Source organism: Chlamydomonas reinhardtii, chromosome 8, assembly GCF_000002595.2.
Source record: "Chlamydomonas reinhardtii strain CC-503 cw92 mt+ chromosome 8, whole genome shotgun sequence".
Classification (NCBI taxonomy): Eukaryota; Viridiplantae; Chlorophyta; class Chlorophyceae; order Chlamydomonadales; family Chlamydomonadaceae; genus Chlamydomonas; species Chlamydomonas reinhardtii.
Genome location: NC_057011.1, coordinates 4,133,680 through 4,157,261, shown reverse-complemented (window position 1 = coordinate 4,157,261; position 23,582 = coordinate 4,133,680). Strand labels below are relative to the sequence as shown.

The 23,582-nt window shown below is 65.9% G+C and overlaps 3 protein-coding genes across 3 annotated transcripts; 2 read left to right on the top strand and 1 right to left on the bottom strand.

Annotated features, from left to right (window-relative positions):
- Positions 1–44: 44 nt before the first annotated feature.
- On the bottom strand, positions 45–4,886 carry CHLRE_08g379950v5 (uncharacterized protein). The gene is made up of 11 exons (XM_043065245.1): positions 4,778–4,886; positions 4,116–4,528; positions 3,663–3,765; positions 3,261–3,346; positions 2,931–2,977; positions 2,707–2,760; positions 2,252–2,407; positions 1,995–2,013; positions 1,614–1,721; positions 1,233–1,332; positions 45–760 (listed from the first exon to the last, which is right to left on the bottom strand). Exons 2-11 carry the CDS (start codon positions 4,387–4,389, stop codon positions 553–555), a joined length of 1,155 nt encoding a protein of 384 aa, XP_042922246.1. The 5' UTR covers positions 4,390–4,528; positions 4,778–4,886; the 3' UTR covers positions 45–552.
- A 100-nt stretch (positions 4,887–4,986) lies between these two features.
- CHLRE_08g379900v5 (uncharacterized protein) lies at positions 4,987–13,642 on the top strand. Its single transcript, XM_043065244.1, has 16 exons — positions 4,987–5,247; positions 5,438–6,235; positions 6,530–6,611; positions 6,924–7,045; positions 7,486–7,563; positions 7,702–7,885; positions 8,358–8,406; positions 8,698–9,500; positions 9,908–10,024; positions 10,375–10,428; positions 10,701–10,776; positions 10,934–11,025; positions 11,389–11,567; positions 11,813–11,963; positions 12,500–12,563; positions 12,824–13,642. The coding sequence occupies exons 2-16, from the start codon at positions 5,589–5,591 to the stop codon at positions 12,892–12,894; spliced, it is 2,769 nt and encodes a 922-aa protein (XP_042922245.1). The 5' UTR covers positions 4,987–5,247; positions 5,438–5,588; the 3' UTR covers positions 12,895–13,642.
- A 94-nt stretch (positions 13,643–13,736) lies between these two features.
- Positions 13,737–23,582, top strand: CHLRE_08g379850v5 (uncharacterized protein). The gene is made up of 9 exons (XM_043065243.1): positions 13,737–14,100; positions 14,612–14,714; positions 15,035–15,319; positions 15,516–17,274; positions 17,380–19,704; positions 19,999–21,094; positions 21,293–21,407; positions 21,568–21,726; positions 21,902–23,582. Exons 1-9 carry the CDS (start codon positions 13,874–13,876, stop codon positions 22,103–22,105), a joined length of 6,273 nt encoding a protein of 2,090 aa, XP_042922244.1. The 5' UTR covers positions 13,737–13,873; the 3' UTR covers positions 22,106–23,582.

Sequence of the window (23,582 nt, the reverse complement as noted above, 5' to 3'; positions counted from 1 at the left end):
TTGTCGAAGGGAATTGGAACGGGGTGCTCAGGAGTTCTGCCCGCCTGGCCCGAAAGCCGCAAGTTGCAGTAAAACCATGAGCGAAGGCTCGCTCTCGGTCGCCTGACTTCGCATTATCCCGGCCCCAACCGAGGCCTCCGTAGCATCCAGTGCCACGGATGTACATTTCGCTCCAAACCCGATTACCTGAATTCTGACTTTAATTACGACGCGCTCCATGCCGTAAAACTTAGGTGCTGCCATCCTGCCATCCATTCCTGCGTTCCTTGCTTGACCAACGGAACCCCCGCTGCTGTGCCGCCTGTTTCGGCTGGCACCTCCCCATTCAAGTCCTTAGTCCTCTCCACCACGCGCGCACACACATCGCGAATGCAAAGCCGTCACTTGAAATTGAAAAAGGGGTGGCCCTGGGCGACAAGGAAAAGCCACCCTTACCACCCGACACCTGCTCGCCCCACTCCAACGCTGCTTCCCCATCCCCATTGCTCAAACACGCGTGCCAAAGCAGCCCGACACACAACAGCGCGCCCCCACAGCCCTTTGTTAGCCGCATCAGATCTTGGTGTTGATGCGTTGCGGCGGCACGCCCCGCTTGCCGGCCCGCGAGCGCGGCTCAGGCGCCGACACGCCCTTGACGCCCGTGACGAAGGCCGGCAGCCCGCCGTTCTGCGCCGCGGCCGTGGTACGCACGCCCACGCTCAGCCACAGCTGCGTGACCCACTTCTCAGCCACCGCGTCCTGGGCCGTGTGCAGCGTGCGCCTGCGTGTGTGTGTGTGTGTGTGTGTGTGTGTGTGTGTGTGTGAGTGTGAGAGTGTGAGTGTGTGTGTGTGTGCGTGTGTGTGTGTGTGTGTGTGTGTGTGTGTGTGTGTGCGTGTGTGTGTGTGTGTGTGTGTGTGTGTGTGTGTGTGTGTGTGTGTGTGTGTGTGTGTGTGTGTGTGTGTGTGTGTGTGTGTGTGTGTGTGTGTGTGTGTGTGCGCATGTCCTTCAATGTTGCGGCCTTGCGGGACAGCTGACCAAAAGGCATCTCCGGGTGTCATCCAAGGTCCTCCTCTAGGAGATATCGTTGGGAATGTGGATACCTCCCACACCTTCTATATGCTGTATCAACGCGTGTGCCAAGTGTTTGGAGTGTGTCGAGCAGAGCGCCAGCCTCAAGCTTTGAGGAAAAAGCTCACCACACCCGCCTAAGGCCTACCCCACACACACACGTACACGCCGCATGCGCGCCCACCTGTCGTTGATGCCGTTTGAGAAGGCCGGGAAGAACAGCAGCGCCTTGCCCTTGCGCGGCTGCACCGCAATGTCCAGCACGTCGAACTTGGTGGCACCCCCTGTGTGTATGCAGGGTGTGTTGGGCAGCAGCCCGAACAGGGACGGGCAGCAGGTAACACACGTGCGCTTGCGTGGGAGAAATGCAGGTGGTAGCAGTGGCAGCTGGGACACACCTTTTGCGGACAAGTCATACCAAATCTAAGTACGGGTGAAGCGGACTGGAAGTTCCGGCATCGTGCCGCAGAATGAACTCCGATTCGCTCGGCTGCCTGCAGACAACCCGCCCACAAACCCGCACGACATGCACGCTGCTGCCTCCTCCCTCAGTTTCCCCACCCACCCTCCACGCAGTCGTTCAGGTACACCAGCAGTGTGGCGCGGCGCTGGTAGCCCTTGGCGCCAACCACGGGCGGCGGGAAGGCGTCCTCGTGCGTCAGGAAGTGCTGGCCTGCGTTTGCGCGCGTGTGCGTGTGTGCGTGTGTGTGCCAAACACGTCCGAGGGGAGCTGGTTGGGTCAAGCACAACGTGTTGGGGAACACGCAGGGTGTGTGTGTGTGTGTAAATGCCTGAGCCCACGTGGGCGCCAGCCTTCATCCGTCGCCTGACACGTATGCCGCATCCACTCCACTCCTGTCCCAGCCCTGTCCCGTACTCCCCTGCCGTACCGCGCCCGCCCCCGCCCCCGCCCCCGCCCCCGCCCCCGCCCCCGCCCCCGCCCCACCTGGCTGGTACCGGGCCACCTGCGAGGCCGCGGAGGGTGGATGGGCAGGCAGGGAAAGGCAGGGCAGAGCTCAAGTGGGGGCCGGGCGGGATCACTACTCGTCAGTCAGAGTTAGCTTGCAGTTGCTCGCGCACAAATACGCACAGCGCTGCATACACGGTCCTGCGTCATTCCGTTCCTTTGTGCTCTCAGACACAAACACACAGCACACCTAGGCGCCTCACACACACTTCACGTGCGGCAACAGTGTGCCGCACCTGCGGCAGCTCAAAGGAGATCTGGCCGGGCGTGCTAGGCCGCGCGAAGGCGGCGGCGCCGGCGTCCGCGGGCGGCAGCGGCCCCTGCAGCAGCCCCCGCGCCCGCGCCAGCATCACGTTGAGCGCCGCGGACAGGTCGGCGTGCTGGGCCAGGACCTGTGTGTGAGTGTGTGTGTGTGTGTGTTAAAGAACGAAACGAAAGCCCGCCCAGACGACGTCGGAGTGTGTGTGTGTGTGTGTGTGTCGACGACAGCGCACAGCAAAAGGTGCATGTTAGGAAAGCACCAATGTACCTGCCACCTGGGTCGGCAGTCGTCCGGCGCGCCCCTGGGCCTCCTGCCCCTGCCCCCCTGGGCGCCCCTTCGCCCTGATACCCCCGGAGCGCCCTCCCACACAGCTTGGTTTGGTTTGGTTTGGGCTGGTATTTACTCCCCCCCCCCCAAACACACACACACCTCGGTGGTGGCTGCCAGGGTGCTGCTGGTGCGCACGTTGTCCGCGTCCTTGACCTGAGGCAGCGGCAGGAGCAGGAGGGGGAGGAGGATGCGAGGAGGGGTTATGAGGATGCGAGGAGGGGTTATGAGCAAGAAAGACAGGAGAAGGGGCTTGGGCAATAGCAGGGAGTTGAAAGCTTACTGCTAGCCGTGCTCCCCCCCCCCCCCCCCACACACGTACGCACCTGGTATCCGCCGACGCCGACGCCCGATTGCTTCATCAGGCCGCTCGCTGGGGGCGGCGGCCGCGGTTGGTAGAGGACAGCAGGGAGTAGCGGCGTGTGAACCAGGATTAGTAATCAGGAGCGCATGCACCGGAAAGGATCATGCTCACTGTTGCTCACAGTTCCCAGCATTACTCTCACCGCGATGGGTGTCTTCACCTTCACAATCACCACCGACCAAGCCATACTGTCACACCCACCCAGCAGCTCACACACACGCACCTTGCTTAGTAACATACACACACACACGTGCGCGCTTTTGTTCTCCTCAGGCACATGCCCCGCGCCTACCTGTTGCCGCCGCCACGATGGCGTCGCACTCCTCCGGGCTCATGAACTCGTCCACGGTGAGCACGGGCGGGTCAATGTTGAGCACCCTGGTGGGGTTGGGGTTGGAGTCGGGTTAAGTTGGGATATGATGACATGTATTTGCATCACGACGCAGAGACGTGATGGTGATGTTGTGTTCTGGGTTGGGTGGAAGACGCATAGAAGGGATGCAGGGGCACACGAACGGCCCGCCACATCGCCGAGCACTGCACCTCCACAATGGAATTTAGTCCTTGGGCTTGCCCCTTGCCAGTCCTGCTCGCTGCGACATCTTCCCGTCCCAACCCGCAATTACGCTCTATCCTGCCCCCCCTCCCTTCCCCCTAGCTCCTCTAGTGCCCTCCCCTCCCCACCCGCTCTCACCTAAGCCCGGGGTGGTCCAGGTTGACCGGCATGAACAGTCCCTGGAGGTGGCCGTCAAAGGAGCCCTTGGCCTGGGGGCCCTCGCGACCCACCTCCAGGCCGCCTGTGGGCAGGGAGGTGGCGTGTGTGTGGTGGGGGGGAGGGGGGGCGGACGGGGCGGAAAGCGGGGCCATGGCTTGCAACAGAGCTCCCGCGCAGACACGGCCCTGGCCCCAATGGACAACAGGGACGATTATCCTCCCTGAAACCCTAGCCCACAGCCCACAGCCCCTAGCCCACAGCCTATGCAACGCGGCTTCCCCCACCACGTGGCCGCGCCGTTCCCCCCCGTCGCCCCGGCACCGCCGCCGCACTTGCCTATTCACTTCCCCCTTCTTCTCACTTCGCCACAACATACAACATGAAACAGCCACCCACACAGTCCCACACACACGACCGCGTGCACGTGCGCACCCGTCGCTAGAAGCTCCGGGTTGATCTTCAGAATGCCATTGGGCGGCACCCACTGGGTCGCCTTCTTGGCCGCCGCCGCCGCCGGCTGCTTCGCCCCTGAGCCAGACGCCTTGCCGCCTGCCGCCGCCACGACCGAGGGGCCCGGGGCGGCGGCGCTATGCCGACGCGGCACGGGGCCAGCCGGCCGGCCGACGGCGCCGCAGGCGGCTGGGCTGCCGGACGTTTGGCTGTGGCGATGGGCCACGGCCGTGCGGCTGCTGGGGGCGGCGTGCATGATTGCGGACACGCCGGGAAGGGGCTTTCAAGGCGTGCCTGTGTATGTGTAGCTGTAATCAGCTGACACGCCTGGTGGTGCGCCGCTGGGATGGCTTGTCAGTGGCCGGGTTGGCCAGCTAGGCTGCGTGGGGCGGCACCTAAAGGCGAGACAGAGGGGTGGGGAGGCGGTAAGTGGTGGTCAGAACCAAAACATGGGTGTCATGAAAAGCCCGCGCTCGCACTCTCAGCAACACGCTAACGTGTTGATTTCCAACATATGCGCTATCTGGGCCCTAGCGGCGCACGCCAGCCGGCTGACGAATTGCGTTCTGGTCCGATAAACATTCAAACGGGTCTACCATCTCAACCCAGATGCAATGACAGAGATTTAAAGGAGATGGCAATACCTTATAGGCAGCAGAAGCTTGTTTAGACCTAGTGTCGGTCGTCAGTGCCGCGGCAAGCTTGTTCTGAACTACGTTCAAATAGTGTAAGCTTCTGAGGAGAGTGTAGGTGTAGTGGCCTGCAACTTCTCAAAATTGTTTTCATCATTCATGCACCGATCGCGGTTCCGTTGCCGGACTTCCTTTTTGTTTCGGTCTACGAGTTATTGTCACCTTACTTAGCATCCTTGCATGTTGGTTACTCGCACGGGGCTGAGCTTGTAACGACAGCTTGCGACTCCCGCGTTCGGGAGTTGGCCCTAGTCCAGCCCTAGGGTGTGGCCCACCACGCGTCCCTTACAATATTTTGACAAACGAAGAAGAATATACATTATTGGAGTTACAGGGTAGACTTCTTGGAGCCCGTGCTCCCGGTATTTAGGTCCACCGCTCAGGTCAACCCTCTTCCGCTGTGCTAAGCGACCTAACGAGAGGTGCAATGTTGGACAGTGCGCATGCGTCAAGCGGTCGAAGTGCATAAAGCCCTAGAAGCACGCCCCACACGCCATGGCCTCGTGCTTTCCGTATTCATCCAGCGCAGCAGCTGATCACGCCATGTCTTACCCCATCCCGTGATGCTGCACACCTGGCTGACTGCCTGTCCGACCGCTTGGCTGTACACAGGACGCAGCCGCCTGGAGCTCAGCAGGCGCCAGCAGTTGTAGAAGCAGTGGAAGCACGGAAGGAGCCAGGGTAGACGGGCCCAGCCGCAGTGTGCAGCGACTTCGTTAATCTTTTGGGCGCCCGCTAAAGTCCTGCCAGCGCACACGCCCGCATGCCAGTCGCGCCCCGCAGCGGCAGTAGCATTGACGGCGTCACCGGCAGTAGCCCGCCCCGCTACGAGCGCCTGCCGAGCCCCATCGAACTAATGCGGGGGTCATCTGAGGATATGCTCCCCGCCGCCAGCGCCGCCGCCGCCGCGGCGGCCGCCGAGGAGGAGGGGCCCGAGCAGGATGACTCATCCGTGGCTGACGGCCCGGGATCTCTGTCGTACGGTGACGAGCGTACGGCGCTGCTTGGCGGCGGCGGGACAGGCGGCGGGAGCGCATTCAGCAACGCGGTTGCGGCGCTTACAGGCGCCGCCGCCCGGGGCCGCACGCCCACCTCCCTGACGCCGCATCACCCACACAGCCACCAGCACCCACACCAGCACCATCCACACCAGCACGGCTCGGGACACGCGCACCCGCCGCACCCGCCTTCGTCCCACGGCCACGCACCGCACGCATATTCCCACGGTTTTGCAGCGGGGTCGGGGCCGGGGCCGTCTCTGCTGGCTACGGCGGCGGGCGGTCTCCTGCTGCCGGCGCCGCACCCCCACCACGACCACCACAAGCGGCACAGCGCCAGCGGCGGCACCGACTCTGCGGGCAGCATGGCGGGCGATCTGGAGGCAGGGCCGCGTGTGCGGCGGTTCAGCAGGTGCGGCGGCGGGCGGCGAGAATGCGAGATGCTGTAGCAGGAAAGCACAGGAAAACACAGGGGCAGGGGGTCGACACGGTGCATGCGAGTGCGCGAGCAAGCAAGGCTGCGTGTGCGTTGGAGAAGACTCAAGAAATAAACACGCTGTGTGTGGACTTTCACGGACTGGGATCCTGAGCCTCTAGGCTCGTCCGGCGTCCCCGGTACCGTACTGGAGTCCGAATGACCACTAGCCAGTTTCCCTGAGTCCCCTTCCGACGTGTGTATCGCCTGTTTGTCGTTTGCCTCTCACAGCGCCAGCAGCCCTCAGTCGCGCTGGCAGAGCACCGCCAAACGTGTGATGCACGGCATCAACACCATGCACGCCATTGACGAGGTGAGTGTGTGCGTGTGTGTGTGTGTGTGTGTGTGTGTGTGTGTGTGTGTGTGTGTGTGTGTGTGTGTGTGTGTGTGTGTGTGTGTGTGTGTGTGTGTGTGTGTGTGTGTGTGCGTGTGTGTGTCCCGCCCCTCCCACCACCACACCTCCCATCTGTACCACCCACTTGCGCCTCCCATCTGTACCTTTCACACTACCTTCCACACTACCTCCCAAACCCTGCACCCCCTTGGGCTGTTTCCGGGTCTTGGCTTTCTTCGGGACTGGAGTAAACTACCCCACCCGACCCACACCTCCCACCCGACCCGCCAGGCCATGGAGCGGCACGAGCCCGGCGCCGCCCCCGGCATCGACCCCCGCCGCGCCAAGTACGCGCACCTGGCTGCCAAATGGTGCCTGCCGGTGCGGGTGACGTGCGTGGACTACGACAGCAAGTGGGTGACGGGGGGGGGGGTGCGGGGGAATTGGAATGGGAGTGGAGGGGTGGTGGAGTGGGATGTTTGTTCCGGAACCCAAGCGCCGTTCCGATATCGCCTTCTCCTGACGAATAAGCCATGCCTGGAGCCACAGGAAACGGGTTGTCATTATCGTTCCCAGTGCGCGGGAAGAGGCGGGGAGGGAGGAATGGATGGGGGATTCGGGGGATTCACGGTGGCGGTGAGCCGTGAGGGGAGGGGATCGCCGCAGGGTTTGGGTTCCGACTCTGTACCTCCCTTGTGCTGTTTCCTAGGATGCTGCGAGGTCGCACCCCTTCGCAACCCTTGTACCCATTCTCCTCGATCCATCCACCCACTCGGTAACGCTAAGACTAATATGCTGCAACAACCTGTCAACATCCTCTCGTCTCATCCCCCCTCCTATCCCCGCACCGCAGGGAGGTGACCATCACGCCCGACCTGCTCTCAGCTGAGGACCTCAGCGCATTCCTAGCAGCCAACCCCCGACCCGCCAGGTGTGTTGCCACTGCCCGGACCTCCGCCAAACCCCAGGCCTATTCGACGGTCATCGGTAGGGAGCCTACAGCGCTGCGCCGTCTAAGTACCAGTGCATTGCGCTCATCTACTGACTAGTTGTTCCTTGAACCCCGCAGGCCCGGACCTGGCGGCGGCGGTGGCGGTGGTGGCGGCGCAGGTGACGGCGGCGGCGGCGGCGCCGCCAGCGGCGCGGCGGCGGCAGCGGCGGCGCTGGCGGGCGGCGGCGGCGGGCTGAACGGCTCTGCCACGGGGCGTGTGCGGTGGATCCACGTGGATGGCCTGAACTGGGAGGTGATACAGGTGAGAGCAGGTTTTGGGATATGGTGTGTGTGTTGGGCTGGTGTGTGTGCGTGCGGCTGATGGGGTAGGGTGGTGCGTGATGTTGTAGGGGGTACTGGTCAGGGAGCAGGGAGAGGGACAGGATTGCAGAGACGGTGTGCGTGCGCAAGATGCTTGCCGGAGTGTGTGTGCGGGGGATGTAAATGTGGGTGTGGGTGTGGGTGTGGGTGTGGGTGTGGAAGGGTGTGTTGGAGGGTGACGTGAGGGGTCTTGGGTAGCGGGCGCGGGCGGTGTGTGTGCATCTGAGGTGCTTGCGTCTGTGTGTTTGCAGTTGTCCGCACGACAGGTTGGCACCTTCCCCGCTTCTGTGGCCGCTCCGCCCTCTCCGCCTCCGCACCTGCACACACACACACACACACACACACACACACACACACACACACACACACACACACACACACACGCGCGGCCCACGCCGCCCTCCCCCCCGCAGCTGCTGGCGCTCACCTACGACCTGCACCCCCTGGCCCTGGAGGACACAGGTGGGGGACAGGGGCGTGGGGTCGGGGTGGGGTAGGGTGGGGCGGGATGCCGGGAGCAGTGGGATTGGCTTCACGACTGCCACCTGCCGCCACGCTCAACCACCCCGCCACCCCACCCGCAGCCCCACCCGCAACCCCTTCCCCGTTCCTTCAACTCATTCGTTGGGCTTGGGCATGCGATACCTCCCATCCCTCTTTCGCCCTGCCCCGTCCCGGCCCCCAATCACCAAACAACAATCAACAATCAACAACCCCTCTTTCGCCCCGCCTCGCCCCGCCCCAATGAAACAGTGCACGTGCCGCAGCGCATCAAGGGCGACTTCTACGACTCCTGCCTCTACATCTCCCTCATCTACCTGTACCTGGCAGCAGGCGCAGCAGACACACCCGACGCTGCCAGCGACGGAGCCGCCGCCGCCCGCGCCGCCGCCGCCGCCGCCGCGGCCGCCGCCGCGGCGCCGCACACCCCCTCCGCCACGCCCACCGCCGCGCGCCGCATGGCTCGCACCATCTCCGGCGTTCGCCGCGCCGATGCTGCTGCGGCAGCGGCGGCGCTCGCCGCCTCTGGCGCCTCCGATAACGACCGCAGCGTTGGCGGCGGCGGCGGCCGCGCCCCTCTCGCCTCCGCCGCCTCCGCCGCCTCCGGTAGCAGCTCCGGCTACAACGTTGTTCTCAACGCCTTAGCTAGCTTCGCCAGCGGTAACAGCGTCACTAACGGCGGCGGCCAGAAGCCCAGTCAGCCCGGGCCGTCGCACTACCCGCTGCCGCTTAGGCGCGGCTCCGTGGTTGTTAGCTCGGCGGCCGATTTCCACGTGGTAGGGGAGGCGGACGAGGCGCGCGGCGGCGGCGACGGGAGCCCTACGGAGGCAGCGAGGGCTGAGACGGCGGCGGCAGTGGCGGCGGCGCGGCCGCCGCCGGCGCGCGGCGGTTCCAAGAGCCCGGGCGGCAACCGGCCGAGCTTTTCTATCGCGTCGAGAGCGGCGGCTGGAGGTGGGGGAGGCGGCGGTGGCGGTTGGGGGCGTGGTGGCGGCGGCGGCGGCGGCGGAGGGCACATGGAGCACGGGGGACGAGACATCCACGTCAGCGCGCAACAGGTGGGCATTATGCATTTGTGCAAGAGGGCGCTTGTGTGTGCGCGCGACCTCTTATGGGTGCACTTGGGGCCGATATCTTTACAATCGCTTTGGAGGCTTGGCGCTGCACCGCACCCCTCTTATGCCTTCGCCAAGCACTGCCTTTTTATTGTCCCGACAAACGTCTGGCCCCACCATTTCTGACGTTATGGGTCTCGCATTGTCCTGGGTCCAGTTTTGACAACTCCCCGCCTCCACCCCCGCGCTCGTCTTGCATCTTCGTGGCTGGGTGGGCTTTCTAACAATCATGGGGCTTTTTCGTTGGGCTTGGGCACAGCATTCCCCCCTACCGTCGACCATTCTCTTTGCTGATCATGAATGCAACCCCACCACCACCACCACCACCACCACCAACCCAACGCCGCCAGGTGTCTCTGTTCCTGCTCCGCGGCGAGCACGCGAACACGCTCATCACCATCTTCCAGTCGGACGGCTCCGACGTCACGCGACCCATCCTGGCGCAGCTGCGGGAGCCGCGCACGCTGGTGTGTGTGTGTGTGGGGGGGGGGGGGGGCTGGAGGGACTGGGAGGGAGGGAGGGGGTCGCCGGGCTTTGGCTGAGTTGGCTCAGCACCCGGGTTCTAGCTCACGCGGCGAATGGGGCCCAATGGCTCCACCATACACAAGTGCCCGTCTGCTGTATCACTGTGTCTGGCTACAACTTCACCACAATCGCTAATGTACCGGTAACAGAAACACACACACATGCCACGCAATAAACTATTCTCCTCCTACACACACACACACACACACACACACACACACACACACACACACACACACACACACACACACACACCACGGACACACACAAACAAACGCACACGCCGCGGCAGGTGCGGGAGGCCGAGGACGCCTCCTTCCTAGCCAACCTGGTCATTGACACGCTGGTGGGTGGGGGTGGGCAGGAGGAGGTGGGAGGAGGCGGGTGGGACTGGGTGGGAGAGGCATGCAAGCGGTTGAGTTGCAGAGCGCGGGATCCTGAGCAGCTGTGCCCCAGCATGCACTTCACGCCAGTCCGGCATTCGCACATTAGCTTTTGTCTGACAAACCCTAGTCCTTGTCGTTGGATTGGCTTGCCGCCGCTCAACCGCTACCTCCCATTAACTAACCGCCGCCGCACAACCGCTTCCAACCAACCAACCAACTGCCAACCAACCAGGTGGACCACATCTTCCCGGTGGTTGGCGCCTACACGGAGCAGCTGCAGCAGTACGAGGCGGCGGTCATGGCTCCGGGTGAGGAGGGAGGGAGGGAGGGAGGGCCGGGGTGGTGGGGTGGTGTTGGGAGGCGGACCGCGGCGGCCACATACACACACACGCAACTTCTTGTCGCTTACGTTTCCTTGTGCTGTTCAACACACACGCACGCACGCACGCACGCCCATGCACGCAGGCGGGCAGCTGCCCTCCGCCGCGTCCACGCGCGAGCTGCACGCCATGCAGCGCGACCTGCGCCGCATAGACCGCACCATCGCGCCCATGCAGGTCGGCCCTGTTCTCGGGGTAGCAGCGCGGGCAGCGGCGCGGGTAGCGGCGCGGGTAGCGGCGCGGGTAGCGGCGCGGGTAGCGGCGCGGGTAGCGGCGCGGGTAGCGGCGCGGGCAGCGGGTTGGGGGTTTGGTCACGGGGCTAGTCCAGACGAAATAGTGTAGTGGGGGGTGGGGGCAGGAAGGCCAGGGTAGGGGGGGGCGGGGCAGGGACTTGCGCTGGAGCTGGGACCTGATACGCGTTCAGGACTTGCTTGTTGTCTTGCACCGTTGAATAATCACGATCTTTGAACGCTAAGTTGACAATTTTCAATGCCATATCGCCAATGCCGCCAACACCAACGCCAACTCGCGCATGCGCAGGCTGTGGTGGCAAACATCATCGCGCGCGACGCCGCTGCGGAGGAGTCCGCCGCCGCGCGCCGCCAGCAGCTGCAGGCGTGCGGGCTGGAGTTGGCGGACGGGGCGGCGGCGGGCGGCGTGGCGCCCTTCCTGTCCCGACTCACACGCATCTACATGGGGGATGTCAAGGACCATGTCAGGTGTGTGACAAGGGGAAGCAAACAAAGGGGTGTGCAGTGTATGTGCGTGTGAGCAAGAGTAAAGGTATGAGACAGTAGGTGGGGTGAATGCAGGTGTGTGTTTGCTTGGCACGTGCCTAACTTATGGCGCGTGGCTGCCGCTCACCACGTCGTCTGGCCCATTCTCCGCCGCCGACCCACCACTCGCCCTCCGCCCCCCCGCTTCCCTGCACCCGCGCCCCGCCGCCCGCCGCCCCCCCCCGCAGCACCATCTGCGAAGACCTGATGTCTCTGTCCGCGGAGTGCGGCGACCTCATCGGTCTCATCTTCAACCTCACCACACACCAGCAGTCCCAGTACGCGCAGACGCTGGCGGTGGTGTCGACCATCTTCCTGCCCATCACTTTCCTGGCGGGGGTGAGACACACGGCACGGCATGGCACGCCGGGTTTGGCATGTTGGCATTGGCTGGGACGAGCCGGGAACTGGGTTGTAAATGGGTAACGCTACTCCTGCGTACGGTACAATTTAGGGGTGGTGCATGTGCATGTGTCGGTATGCATGGAGTTGTCAGGAGTTGATTTGAACTTGAAGTGGAGGAGGCAATGCAGCGCCGCGCATTTTGTGCATGCCCGTCAACTCGCTGCACGCAACGTGGGGTTGCTGGTGTGGGTTGCTGGGGAGGGCAGCGTATCCCACCCTTTTCCACACCGTGTGCCCCGCACTGCGACGCTTCATGCACTGCATGACGTGCGCGGCGCACAAGGGCTAAGAGCGCGTATACCGCATCGTACACGCGGTCCTGCGTTTGTGTCCCCTTGCCCACGCCCCCTGGCCCATGCACGCGCCTGCATGCACGGCACACGCGTCAGCCCCTCCCCCCATCTACCACTTCCTTTATTAATCATGAATGTAACCCCCCCCCGTGCTATCTTTCCCAACACACACCGCAGGTGTACGGCATGAACTTCGACATCCTGCCCGAGCTGCACTGGCAGTACGGATACGCCTACTTCTGTGAGTACGGTATGAGCACCGTGTGTGTGCCGTACTGTCCTGCTGCGATAGTGTGACCTGCATTTGTAGCGTGTGTCCGTTTGTGGGCGGCGCCGGTGGGCTCCGGTACCGTGCCGGTGCGGTGGTGGCACGGTGCTGTCAACTGCCGCCTTGCAGTCACCACTACCCTTTGAACAGCCCTCGCTGCCCCTGACCATCCGAGCAAAGCAGTAACGAACTCTCCAACTCACGGACTTCTTCTCGCCTCTTTCGCCGCGCAGGGGCGACCAGCACAATCATCGTGGTGGTGTTCATCTGTGTGATGCTGCGGGCCGGCCTGTGGTCTGTGTGAGCAGCGCAGTGACGGCGCAGCAGCTCCTAGCACTGGCACTGGTCACGTCAGCAAATAACCTGTGAGCCTGCGACCGCGTCGGCGCGGCAAGCGGCGAGCGGCTCGAGTGACGGCGCACGTCGGGGGGCCGGGGGAATCCCGTGGCATGACGAGGTGGATGGAGGGGCTCGGCTGTGGTTAGGCCGGTTGGAGGGCCTGCAGTGAGCGGTGAGGAGGGCGGCGTGCTGCGTGCAAGCATGGACATCGCGCGGTGCGGCCAGGGTGACTGGGTGATTCGGGACGAACACGGGGGGCCTGCTGATGGCATCTGGGTGTCGCTGGCGGCGCTCATGGGGACAAGGACTTGCGGTTGGCGACGCCGCACACATCGCGCACGAGTATAAGCGTGAGCATTCGCGTGCGCATGGTGAGCCGATGAGCTGTAGGAACGGGGTGGCGCCGATTGATCGGCGAGAGGGCGACTCGGCGTGTGGTGCCAGCACCTGGCTGCTGTCTGCTTGGGCTGATAGGTGTTTGGGCACGCAGCGTCTTGTTTACTTGAAGTCCGGCATGGAAGTCCAAGCATGCAAGCGCCAGCATCGGCAGCTCCGGGGACGAAAGTCTGCGGCGCAGCGGCACGAGCGCGCGTGCCTTCGGGCGCCCGTGCTTCGGATCTGCAGCACCGCAGGCCTGGCGTCGTGCAGCTGCATGGTATAAGCGGATGCTTGTTAAACAAGCCCGGAGTGCGTGATTCCATTAATTGTCTTCTGGCCGCGGTCTGCTGGCATGGCGGGGCGCGCATGTACGCGCGGCCACTCTTCATCGCCATCGGGGCTCCGGCACACACACTAGTGGCTATAGTTCAATTCCCTACAATTATATTGCCTGCAAACAAGGCGCGCGCGTTAGCGGCGCGGAATTCCGCTGGACAAGCTTGTGATAAGGCGCGCACAGCCATGGAAGAATGTTAATACTTAGCTGAAGCTCGAGACATAATACAATGAGCTCAGAGCCGGCGCTCCTGCCCGCTTCGGCGCTCAGGAGTCTTGAGAAGTGCATAGGTCGTGGAGGATTTGCGCAAGTCTACCTTTGCACTGTTCTTAAAGATGGCAACGTGCACTCGGCAGCGCTCAAAATCCTGCGACCGCTGCGAGCCGGCCCCGTGCCCAAGGTGGTGGAGCGGCTATTCCTCAGCGAAGCCAAAAGCTGCATGGAGCTCAACCACTGGTGAGGGCAAGCAACGCTGAAGACTGCCGCTCGTTTCGCGCTCATCTATGGGGATGAAAGGGGGGTCTGACTCCTCGTTGCAGGCCCCGTAGCCGTAGCAGGACTCAGTATTATGCAAGCAACCTATTGGTCGCTCCTGACTAGCGTTATAAAACATTGCGAGCAAGGGGGGCTTCTTGACATGACCAGGTTCTTAGCACCCAGTTTCTTTTGCGCGAAGTTGCCTGGCAGGAATAAAATGCCTGAAATGCGTCCGTGGTGGATCGTGTGAGGAAGGGTTGGGCTGCCCGTTAACATGCTCACGGCGCTGTCCTCGCGCGTGTTGGCCCGCGAGCTGCACGAACGCATGCCGTCCTGTGTGGTTTTTGTCGTCGCAACGGCGGGGCGCCGATTCTGTCGCCTTCTGCGCAACCCCCCTCTGCGAAATGGTGGGCGCAGCCTCTTGCCCCCCTCCCCCTCCCCCTCCCCATCCCCTCCTAACTAACTCTCCCCCCTTCCATTCCCCCCACAGCAACCTGATCAAGTGCCTGGGCCTCACGCAGCTGCCTGCCGACTTCCCAGGCGTGGGGCCGCTGCAGGGCGCCACCTGGGCCATGGTCCTGGAGCTCTGTGACGTGAGTGGAAACCGGCAGCAGGCCGTGAGATTGGGCCAGCAGGCCTGGGGCTGGGGCCTGGGTGTACGGTGCGGAGCTGTCGGCAGTTGTTGCAGTGGCTAGGGCGCTCGGCGACCCACTTGAGGCGGCACCCGAGGGCAATGGAATGAGGGCGCGGGTAAGGACTTGCAGCGGCTGAGGCCGGCCGTGGTGGGCCTCGCGGCGGATGCCGCAGCTTTCCCACGCCATTGTGATGCCGGTCCTGCTCACGCCCACTACTAAACCCCCGTTTACTCCCGTGCACGGCCGCTTGTTTGTGTGTGCATGCGTGTGCACCCCAGTCGGGCACCCTGCGCGACCGCATCACGCGCAGCATGGCCCAGGGCCGCGGGCGGGCCTACAGCGACAGCCAGGCGCTGACGTGGCTGCTGGACGTGGCGGCGGCGCTGGCGTTCCTGCACGGCTCCAGCCCCACCGTGATCCACCGAGACGTCAAGGCCGAGAACGTGCTGCTGCAGTCCGAGGCGGCGGCAGGGCGTGCTGGGGGAGCAGGAGCAGCAGCAGGCGGAGGCGCAGGAGGGGGCGGGCGGCTGGTGGCCAAGCTGGCAGACCTGGGGCTGCACGTGGTGGGTGTGCGTGTGCGCGAAGTTGGCTTGCGGTGGGTAGTGGCGTTGGCGTGCTGTTGCCGAGGCGGCGACTGTACGCGACCGTAGTGCAGACTTGCCAGCCCGCGTATCTGTTTCTTGCGCTTTCCCTACCTCGTCACTCACCGTACGCATACCACATGTACTGCCTGCGATCTCCTTCCCATGATCCTCGCAGTGCGTGCAGGAGACCCGGCCGGTGATGCTGCGGCGGCGCGGCGCCAGCTCAGAAACGCCGAAGTCCGCCGCCGGCGGCACTGGCGGCACCGGCGGCGGCGCCGCCGCCGGCAGCCGCCCCGGGTCGGCGTTCGTCACCGTGGCCACGCCGGCTGTGTCCGGGGTGCTCTCCACGCTGCGTGCGGCGCAGATGGGGTTGTCTGGCGACATAGCGTGTGAGGGCTGCCTGGAAGGCGACGACGACGAGGGCGGTGACGGCGAGGGCGGTGTTGACGGTGGCGTTGGCGGCGGCGGCCGCGGCCGCGGCGGCGTGCTAGCGGAGTTTGGGCTGCTGTCCACGGCGGACAACATGAGCGAGCCGGACGGCGAGGCGGCCGCGTACGCCGACAGCGGCTACGGCTTCTGCAGCCGCCGCGCCGGCGGCAGTGGCGGCGGCGCCGACGGCGCGAGCGGGCTCGAGGTGGCGGCGGCGACGACGGTGCCGCCGCTCAGCCTAGAGCTCATCCAGCCGGAGGTGGTGGAGGAGGCGGAGGAGGGCACTGGTGGGGCTGCGACTGCAGCTGCGGCTTCCATTTGCCGGCCAGCGCCCGTTGGCATGCCGCAGGCGGCAGCTGCAGCCACCGCTGTCACGCCTGCGGCGGCGGCGGCGGCGGTGGCAGGCCAGGTGGCGGCGGCGGCGAGCCGGAGGAGCGGCGAGTCGAGTGATCGGCTGCCGGTGGTTATGAGCCTGAACCCCAACTGCCTGGCCGCAGTAGCTACTGCCGCTGGTGCTACTGCCGCTGGTGCTACTGCCGCTGGCGCTACTGCCGCTGGTGCTACTGCCGGGGGCCCGGGGGCCGGGGTGCTGGCGTCAGCTCCCTCCGTGGAGCTGCGGCCTTGTGCGCCCGCAGCACGTGCGGCAGTGGCGGAGGCGCCGCCGGTGCCCCTGGTGGCGTCGGCGGCGGCGGGCTCGGCGCATCTCACGGGCTCCGCCGCAGCCACGCCGCCGCTGAGCCCCCGCTCTCCCCATAGCGGTGGTGGCTACGTAGTGAACGTCAAGGACGTAGCGGCAGCGGAGGTGACTGCTGCCGCTTCACCTTCGGCAACGCAAACTGCCTCGCCGCGGCCAGGCGCCGGCGGCGCCAGCGTCACCGGCACAGCCGCAGTGGCCGACGCCGGCATTGCGCTCGCCGCCGCTGCAGGCGTGACGGGTGATGCGCCGCCGCAGCCGCATGCGGCCCGCGGCATTAGCACGCACACGCTCTTCGCTCCGGCGAGGGCGGCGCCGCCGGGCGGTTCTGGCTACGGCTCTTTCTCCGCCAGCACTGGCACGGGCACTTGCACGGGCACAGGAGTGTGCACAGGCACATGCACGGGCACCTGCACGGCGGCGGCGGCGCTGGCGGCGTCATCTTCGGCAGATGCATCGGCGGCGGGTGCCTCCGCTGAGTCTGGCTCGGCGTCTGCGGCCGCCCTGCCGTGTTGCAGCAGCGGCGGCAGCGGTGGGAATGGCGGTTGTGGAGGCGGCTGCACGGGGGCGGAGGCACCAGCGCAGGGCTACCCATTGGCGGCGGCCAGCGCCACTGCCGGTCTCGCCGCAATGGTGTCACCAACCCCGGCCCCGGCGCCGCCACCGCTGGCAGGGCAGGCAGGCACCGCGACGTCGTCGGGCGTGGATGCGTCGGCGACGTCAGGGATGCAGGTGGCCCTGGCGGCGGGGCTGGTGGCGGCTCGCAGCAGCTGCAGCGCACACGTGCTGGAGTCCTCCGGGCCGCTGGGGAGCCCGCCGGTGGAACCAGGGGCGGCGGGGGCGGGGGCGGGGGCGGCGGCGGCGGCGGCACAGTGGTCTCGGCATCCGCGACCGCGTAATACGATAACGGAGACAGACGCGGCGGCAGCGGCGGCGGCCGGGGCGGAGCCGGCGTGTCAGCTGCTGCCGCAGCGGCGGCGCAGCATGCTGACGAGCATGCTGCAGTCGCCGTCAGCAGGTGGCGGCGGTGGGGCGGCGGCGAGGGACGCGGCGGCGGCCCCTGCATCGGAGGCGGCGGCGGCGGCAGAGGCGTTCCTGCCTGCTGCCTTTGTCGGCGGCTCCGTCTTCGCCGTGGCAGAGCCGGTGCAGGCAGCCGTCATGGGTGCCAGCGCCGACGCCGTCAAGGCACAGGCGCTCAGTGGGGGCGGCGCAGGCGGCACCGGAGATGGCGGCGTTCCTATGCCGCCGCGGCCGTCAGCGACGGCGTCGACGTCGCAGCTTGGCATGCGCGGCAGCAACGTCAGCGTCGGCGGCAGCGCCCTCCTCCACGTGGGCTCGCCATCACTGGGCTTCCTGTCCCCACTGGGTGCGCCCACGGATTTGACCGCGGCAGCGGCGGCGGCTGAGCCGGCGGCGCCCGGGTACAGCGGCGCGGCAGGTGGCGGTGGCGGCGGCGGCAGCGATGTGCCGTCGTTCTCGTGCGTCTCTGACATCATCGGCAACGACCCGCGACTGAGGGTGGCAGTGCCGCCAGCGCAGCAGCAGCAGCAGCAGCAGCCGGCGCCGGCTGTGCTGCTCACGCAGGCGCCGGGGTCGGCTGGCAGCACCACCAACACCAACACCACGGGCCGCGGCAGCGTCGACCTCTCCGCCGCCCTGGCGGCGGTGGGCTTGCGCCCTGGCGGCGGCGATAACTCCACGGGCGGCGGGACGCCGCGCTCCGTGCCAATGCCGGGCCCAAACTGCTGCGGCGGCGGTGGTGGCGGCGGCGGCGGCGGCGGCGGCGGCGGCGTCTTTGCGCGCAGCAGCGCTGCTTGCAGTGCTCCCAAATATCCGGGCGCTGTCATCGGGACTGCGCCGGGCTCCTCCACCGCCTCGGCCTCTGGCGGCGGCGGCGCCGTCAGGTGCTACGCATTTGGCGGCGGCGGCGGCAGCATGTCTGGCAGCATGGGTGACATGCTTATGGGCACGCAGGCCATGCTGCATGGTGGTCTGGTGGTCCTGGCGGGCGCCGGCGGCGAGTCTGGTCTGACCACAGACCAGACCGGCAACGCGCAGGCCGAGGCATCCGCCTCTGCACTGGAGGTCGTCAGCGCCGGCACGCACATCCTGCCGCCGTCGGCCGCCGCCACCACCGCCGCCGCTAACGAGGGGCCTCATGGCTGTCACACCGGTGAGACGTTGGCCTCGGCGGCGGCGGCGGCGGCTGCAGGTGCGGCGGCGGCGGCACCCGAGCAGGAGCTCGACCCTGGGCGGGGCTTCCTCTGCGACAGTGATGACGTGCCAAAGGTCAGGGTGCTGGAGGCAGTGGTCTCGGAGGCGGAAGGGCGCCAACAACACCAACAACAGCGCCAACAGCACCGGAGACAATACAGCTTGGGAGCAGAGGCTCGCTCGCTCGGCACCGGCGGCGTCAGCGGCGGGCACGCAGCCGCAGCCGCGGCGGCGACGGCTGCGGCGGCGGCGGCGCTGCAGTCGGCCCCAACGTCTACGGACGTCGGCACACTGGCGCCGCCGCAAACCGCCGCCGCCGTGCGCACCTCGGGAGGCGGCGGCGGCATGCCGTCTGTCTTTGCCACGGCGGCCGTGCAGCGGCATCAGGTCTCACAGCAGGTTGTTATGGAGGGGGCGCGTGTGGGGCGGCCGGAAGGCAGCGGCGGCGGCGGCGGCGGCGATGGCGGCGGCGGGGACGCCCAGTTCCTGACGCTCTCGGCCGCCTTGATAAGCGCTCCACTGCCGGCGCACTCGCTGCCCTCACCGCCAGCCGCATTCGGCTCCGCCAGGGCTGAGGCGGCGGCGCCGCCGCCACACCACCGCCAGCTGCCGGTGCGGCAGGCCAGCACGCCTGCAGAGATACTGCGGGCGCCTCGCCGGGTGCCGGTGGACCCCGCCGCAGCGCCGCCTGCGGCTGCTGCCGCGGCGGCGGCGACTTCGCGGCCGGTGCGCGCGCCGAGCCCGCATTTTGGCCGCGGCACGGCGCCGCCGCTGGGGACCGCGGGGCGCAGCAACCTAGGGCCGCGCGGCGTCGCCGGGTTGGGCCGGGCTCTGTCGAGGGCCGGCGTCACTGGCTGCGCCTTTCCGGCGGGAAGCGAGGCGGCGGTGGCGGCGGTGGCGGCGGTGGTCAGCGCCACAAGCGGCATGATGGCGAAGGTTGTGGGCGGTGGCGACGGGCGCACCAGCCCCATCGTGCTGACACGCCACGGCAGCGACCGGCCGGAGAGCAGCAAGTCCATCGCCATCGGTGCGTGCGTGCGTGCGTGCGTGCGTGCGTGCGTGCGTGCGTGCGTGCGTGCGTGTGTGCGTGTTTAGGTGGATGGGGCGTGTGTCTTGTTGTGCGGCGGGGCGGCTGAAGGATTGTTTGGGCGGATGAAGGACTGTTTGGGCGGATGCGGCGTGGCTGGATCGGCTCTGCCATATGCGCGTGTTGAACATATGGTGCCGGTGCGGCTGCGTTTTGTTGCCGGAAGCTTCCTTTTCCTTCCTTTTGTTGCTCGTTCAAACATTTATCTCGACTATTGGAAACTGCGTGCTGCAGGCGTGATGCGCGAGGACTCGATCATCAGCCTTTTCTCCCAGCCGAGCGGCGCCGACGCCGGCCACCCAGCAGTCAGCGGCGCCGCCGCCATCCGCATGCGCGGCGGCGCGCCGCCCTCGCGGCTCGTTGTGGGCGCCGCCGCCCGCAGCTGCAGCGGCGCGGCCTCGGGCGCCCCCAGCAGCGGCGGCACCGGCACTGGCACCGGCACTGGCAGCGGCTGGGCGGGCTCTCCCGCCGCCGCCACCACCCTTGGGTTGATGGCAGCGGCGGGATCGACGGCGGGCCCGCCGGCGGGGCTGCAGGGCGCTGCCGGCGGCAGCGGCCGCTTCTCTCGCGCCGTCAGCATGGGCCGTACGGCGGCGGCGGCGTACGGTGGTGCGTCGGGCCGGTCCGCCGGCGGCGGCTTCGGCGCCGCTGGCAGCACCGGAGCTGTGTCCACCGCCGCCTCGCAGCGCCACCAACAGCTGATGTCTGTGGCCGGCTCCTCCGTCTGCCTGTCGCCGACTGAGGACGACGAGGAGGGCGAGGACGATGGCGCCGCCGCCGCCGCCACCGACGTCGACGCGGCGGCCGAGGGCAGCCTGCCCATGCCGCCTGCTGTTGCCAGCGGCCGCAACTCGGCTTCCGCGGCGAAGCGGGTGCGTGCCCAGTTGGCAGCGAGCATGCGGCGCGGCGGCGTCGCCATGGATAGGCAGGTCTCGGCGCCTCTGGAGCAGCTGCGACTCGGCGGCCGCGCCGTGCGTCCCACCGCGCGGGCCGTGGGGACCGCGGGTCCCGTGAGCGGGGAGCTGGCGGGCGGCGGTGCGTACGACGGCGGTTACGGCGGCGGTTACGGTGGCGGTTACGGGCAGCACGGCGGCGGCTACGAGCCTGGCGGCGCGGTTCTGTTGGAGGTTTCAAAGGCCAGCTTTAGCAGCCACATGCGCCGCCTGGGCAGCATCACGGAGCTGCTGGGGGCGCCGGCGTGTGGCAAGCTGCCGGAGCACGAGGCGTTCGACTGGGTGTACGGCCTCACGGGGCAGGCGGGCAGCTGCATGTACATGGCTCCGGAGGTGTACCTGCGCCAGCCCTACAACGAAAAATGCGACGTGTTCAGGTGCGTGCGCTTGCGTGCGTGTGGCTGGAAGGCGGGGCGACCAGGCCAGCTGCTGATGCTCAAGATCGAGCAGGTCTGGGCATTTGGGCAATGAGGCCTGCACGTACGGCCTTGCGTGCCCATACCGGTGCCTGTTTTTAGTTCTACATGCCCCCACGCCGCTAATGCTCATGCTCTCTGCCCCGCATCCTGCCGCAGCTTTGGAGCGCTCATGTACGAGCTGTGGTCCGGTGAGCTGCTGCTCATCTCCTACCTCAACACCGCGCGAGCCGCCGCCCTGGGCATCAAGTCGCCGCCCGACTACGCGCGCAGGGTGCGTGAGGCGGCTTGAGGCGCGTGTCGTGCGTGCGCGAGGGGCTGCGGCGGCTGCAGCTGTACCGTAGGCGTGTGCCCTCCATCCCCTGTCTCATGTGTCTCAAGAACCCTGTTTATATGCGCTGCGCACCGCTACTCCACTTGCCTGCTGCCTGCAGGTGTCGGAGGGCTTCCGGCCGCCGCGGCCGCACCACTTCAGCGACCCGCAGTGGGAGCTGGTGTGCCGCTGCTGGCACCAGGACCCCTGCGAGCGGCCGCCCATGGCCGAGGTGGCGGCGGCGCTGCGGGGGATGCTGGAGGAGGCGGCAGCCGCCAAGGTGCGTCGCCTTTTGTTGAGTGCTTGGCGCTTTCCCAGTCGCTAGCAACAGGCGTGTCGAACCTTGCTATCTAGCCGCTGCCATCCATTCTGTATCTCTTGTCTTTTCACGCCACTGGTAATCACTCTCATTATTCCTCCTGATCGTGTTCGTACTCGTGCTTGTGTGTGTTCAGGGCGCGCGGCCAACAGGCACCAGGGTCGGCGCGAAGGACGGTGGCCCGTCGCGCAGCAACACCAGCGCCAGCAAGGGCCTTTCCAGCCCACCCGCGGCACTTGCTGGCACCCCCGCACTGGGTGCTGTGGCGGCGGCGGCGGCGGCCGCCGGTGGAAAGCCCGCTGCACCAGGCAGCTGCGGCTGCGGCTGCGTGATATGCTAGCCGCACACCGCGTGCAATTTTCCATCAAGCAGTTGGGAGTAGAAATGGACACACATGTTGAAGGGTGGTGTTTGGTGTTAGTTATCGAAGTTTAAGTAGGACTCAGCTGTAGTCAGGAGCAGGCTCAATTGACCAGGGCAAAAGCAGTGTCTGTCTCGGAGCGGGGCCATGCGTGGGAGGCGTTAGCGGTGATGCCATGTGATGTTAGTATTGACGTGCAGCCTCTTGCAGTCGTTTTCAGGTTCAGTTGATTGTTATCGAAATTTACTTCGCTTCGTGTCTGGGTTGCATTGCATTGCATTGCATATGGTGTTGTTTCGTACACAGGCAAGCGCAATAATGTGATGGCGCCGTCACTCGTCCCCATGTGCTGAGTGTAGATCACTCAGAGCATTTATTCGTTTTATTGGATACGTGCATGCATGCGTAATGCTTTATTGGATACGCGCATGTGTGCGCAATTGGCAAGCTGACTTTGTTTCTGTTCATTTACTGGGGTTTGGTGCGCTGTCATATACACGAAGCCCGCAGCCTGTGCCGAAGCCCTGCGTGGGGTCAGACGGCGACTCGCAGAGTGCTGTGTTTTGAGCGGCTGAGGGGCCACCCCCACCACCCCCACCACCGGGCCCTGGTGCATCTGCATTTTGGTGCAGTGGAGGGCCTGCTCATGCTGTCCCGTTTGGGCGGGGAAGCGGAGAGGTAGCCGCAACTTGAGGCGGATCTCGGTTGCTTCATTTGTCCGCTTGGGAAGGCTGTGAGGTCTACCTACGGGATCTGTAAGAGGCGGCACGCACACAGTACGTACGACGGCGCGCGGTACTTAGCGCTGGCTGGGTGCGCCGCGGTGTGGTGAGGTGGCGGCGTCGGTTCGCTGATGGCGGCCGCTGTGCGTATGGCCCGCAGCCCCGCACACGTGTACAGCACTGACGATCCGAACTCCTGGCTGCGCGTAGGGTACTGCGTGCTGGCGGAAGTTTGAGGAAGAGGTGGAGCAGTGTGCCGTATGTACCGGTAATCTCATCTATGCGCAAACAAAGCGCCGCACAGATTGCCGTAGACAGGACCCGAGCCGGTGGTCGTCCGTGCCGAATGTGTGGATTGTCAAGTAGCCCAGGCCGGCAGGCCCGCATTAACTTTGCTGCGATGCAACTCAGTCACTCGGGGGCCCGTCGCCGTGGGGTCGGTGAATCCATCATACATCGCGGTTTGGCAGCAGGACTGCGGCTGTGGAAGTGACGAGCGCTGCTTGCTGCATCAGGATCTGGGCGCCACGTGCACTTGCAAGTCATCAGGTGAACACAGGCAAGCGCGTGTGCGCACGTGCGTGCGTGCTGCCTGCTTGGCTGTGCGTACGGCTGTGCGTACCGTACGGCTGCACCTGTGGCTGCATAGAGCCGAGCGGAGCGCTGCTTGCGTACTTGGCGTACGCAAAATACGTCAATGTATCAGGATGTGAGGGCTGAACTCCTCGTTGACA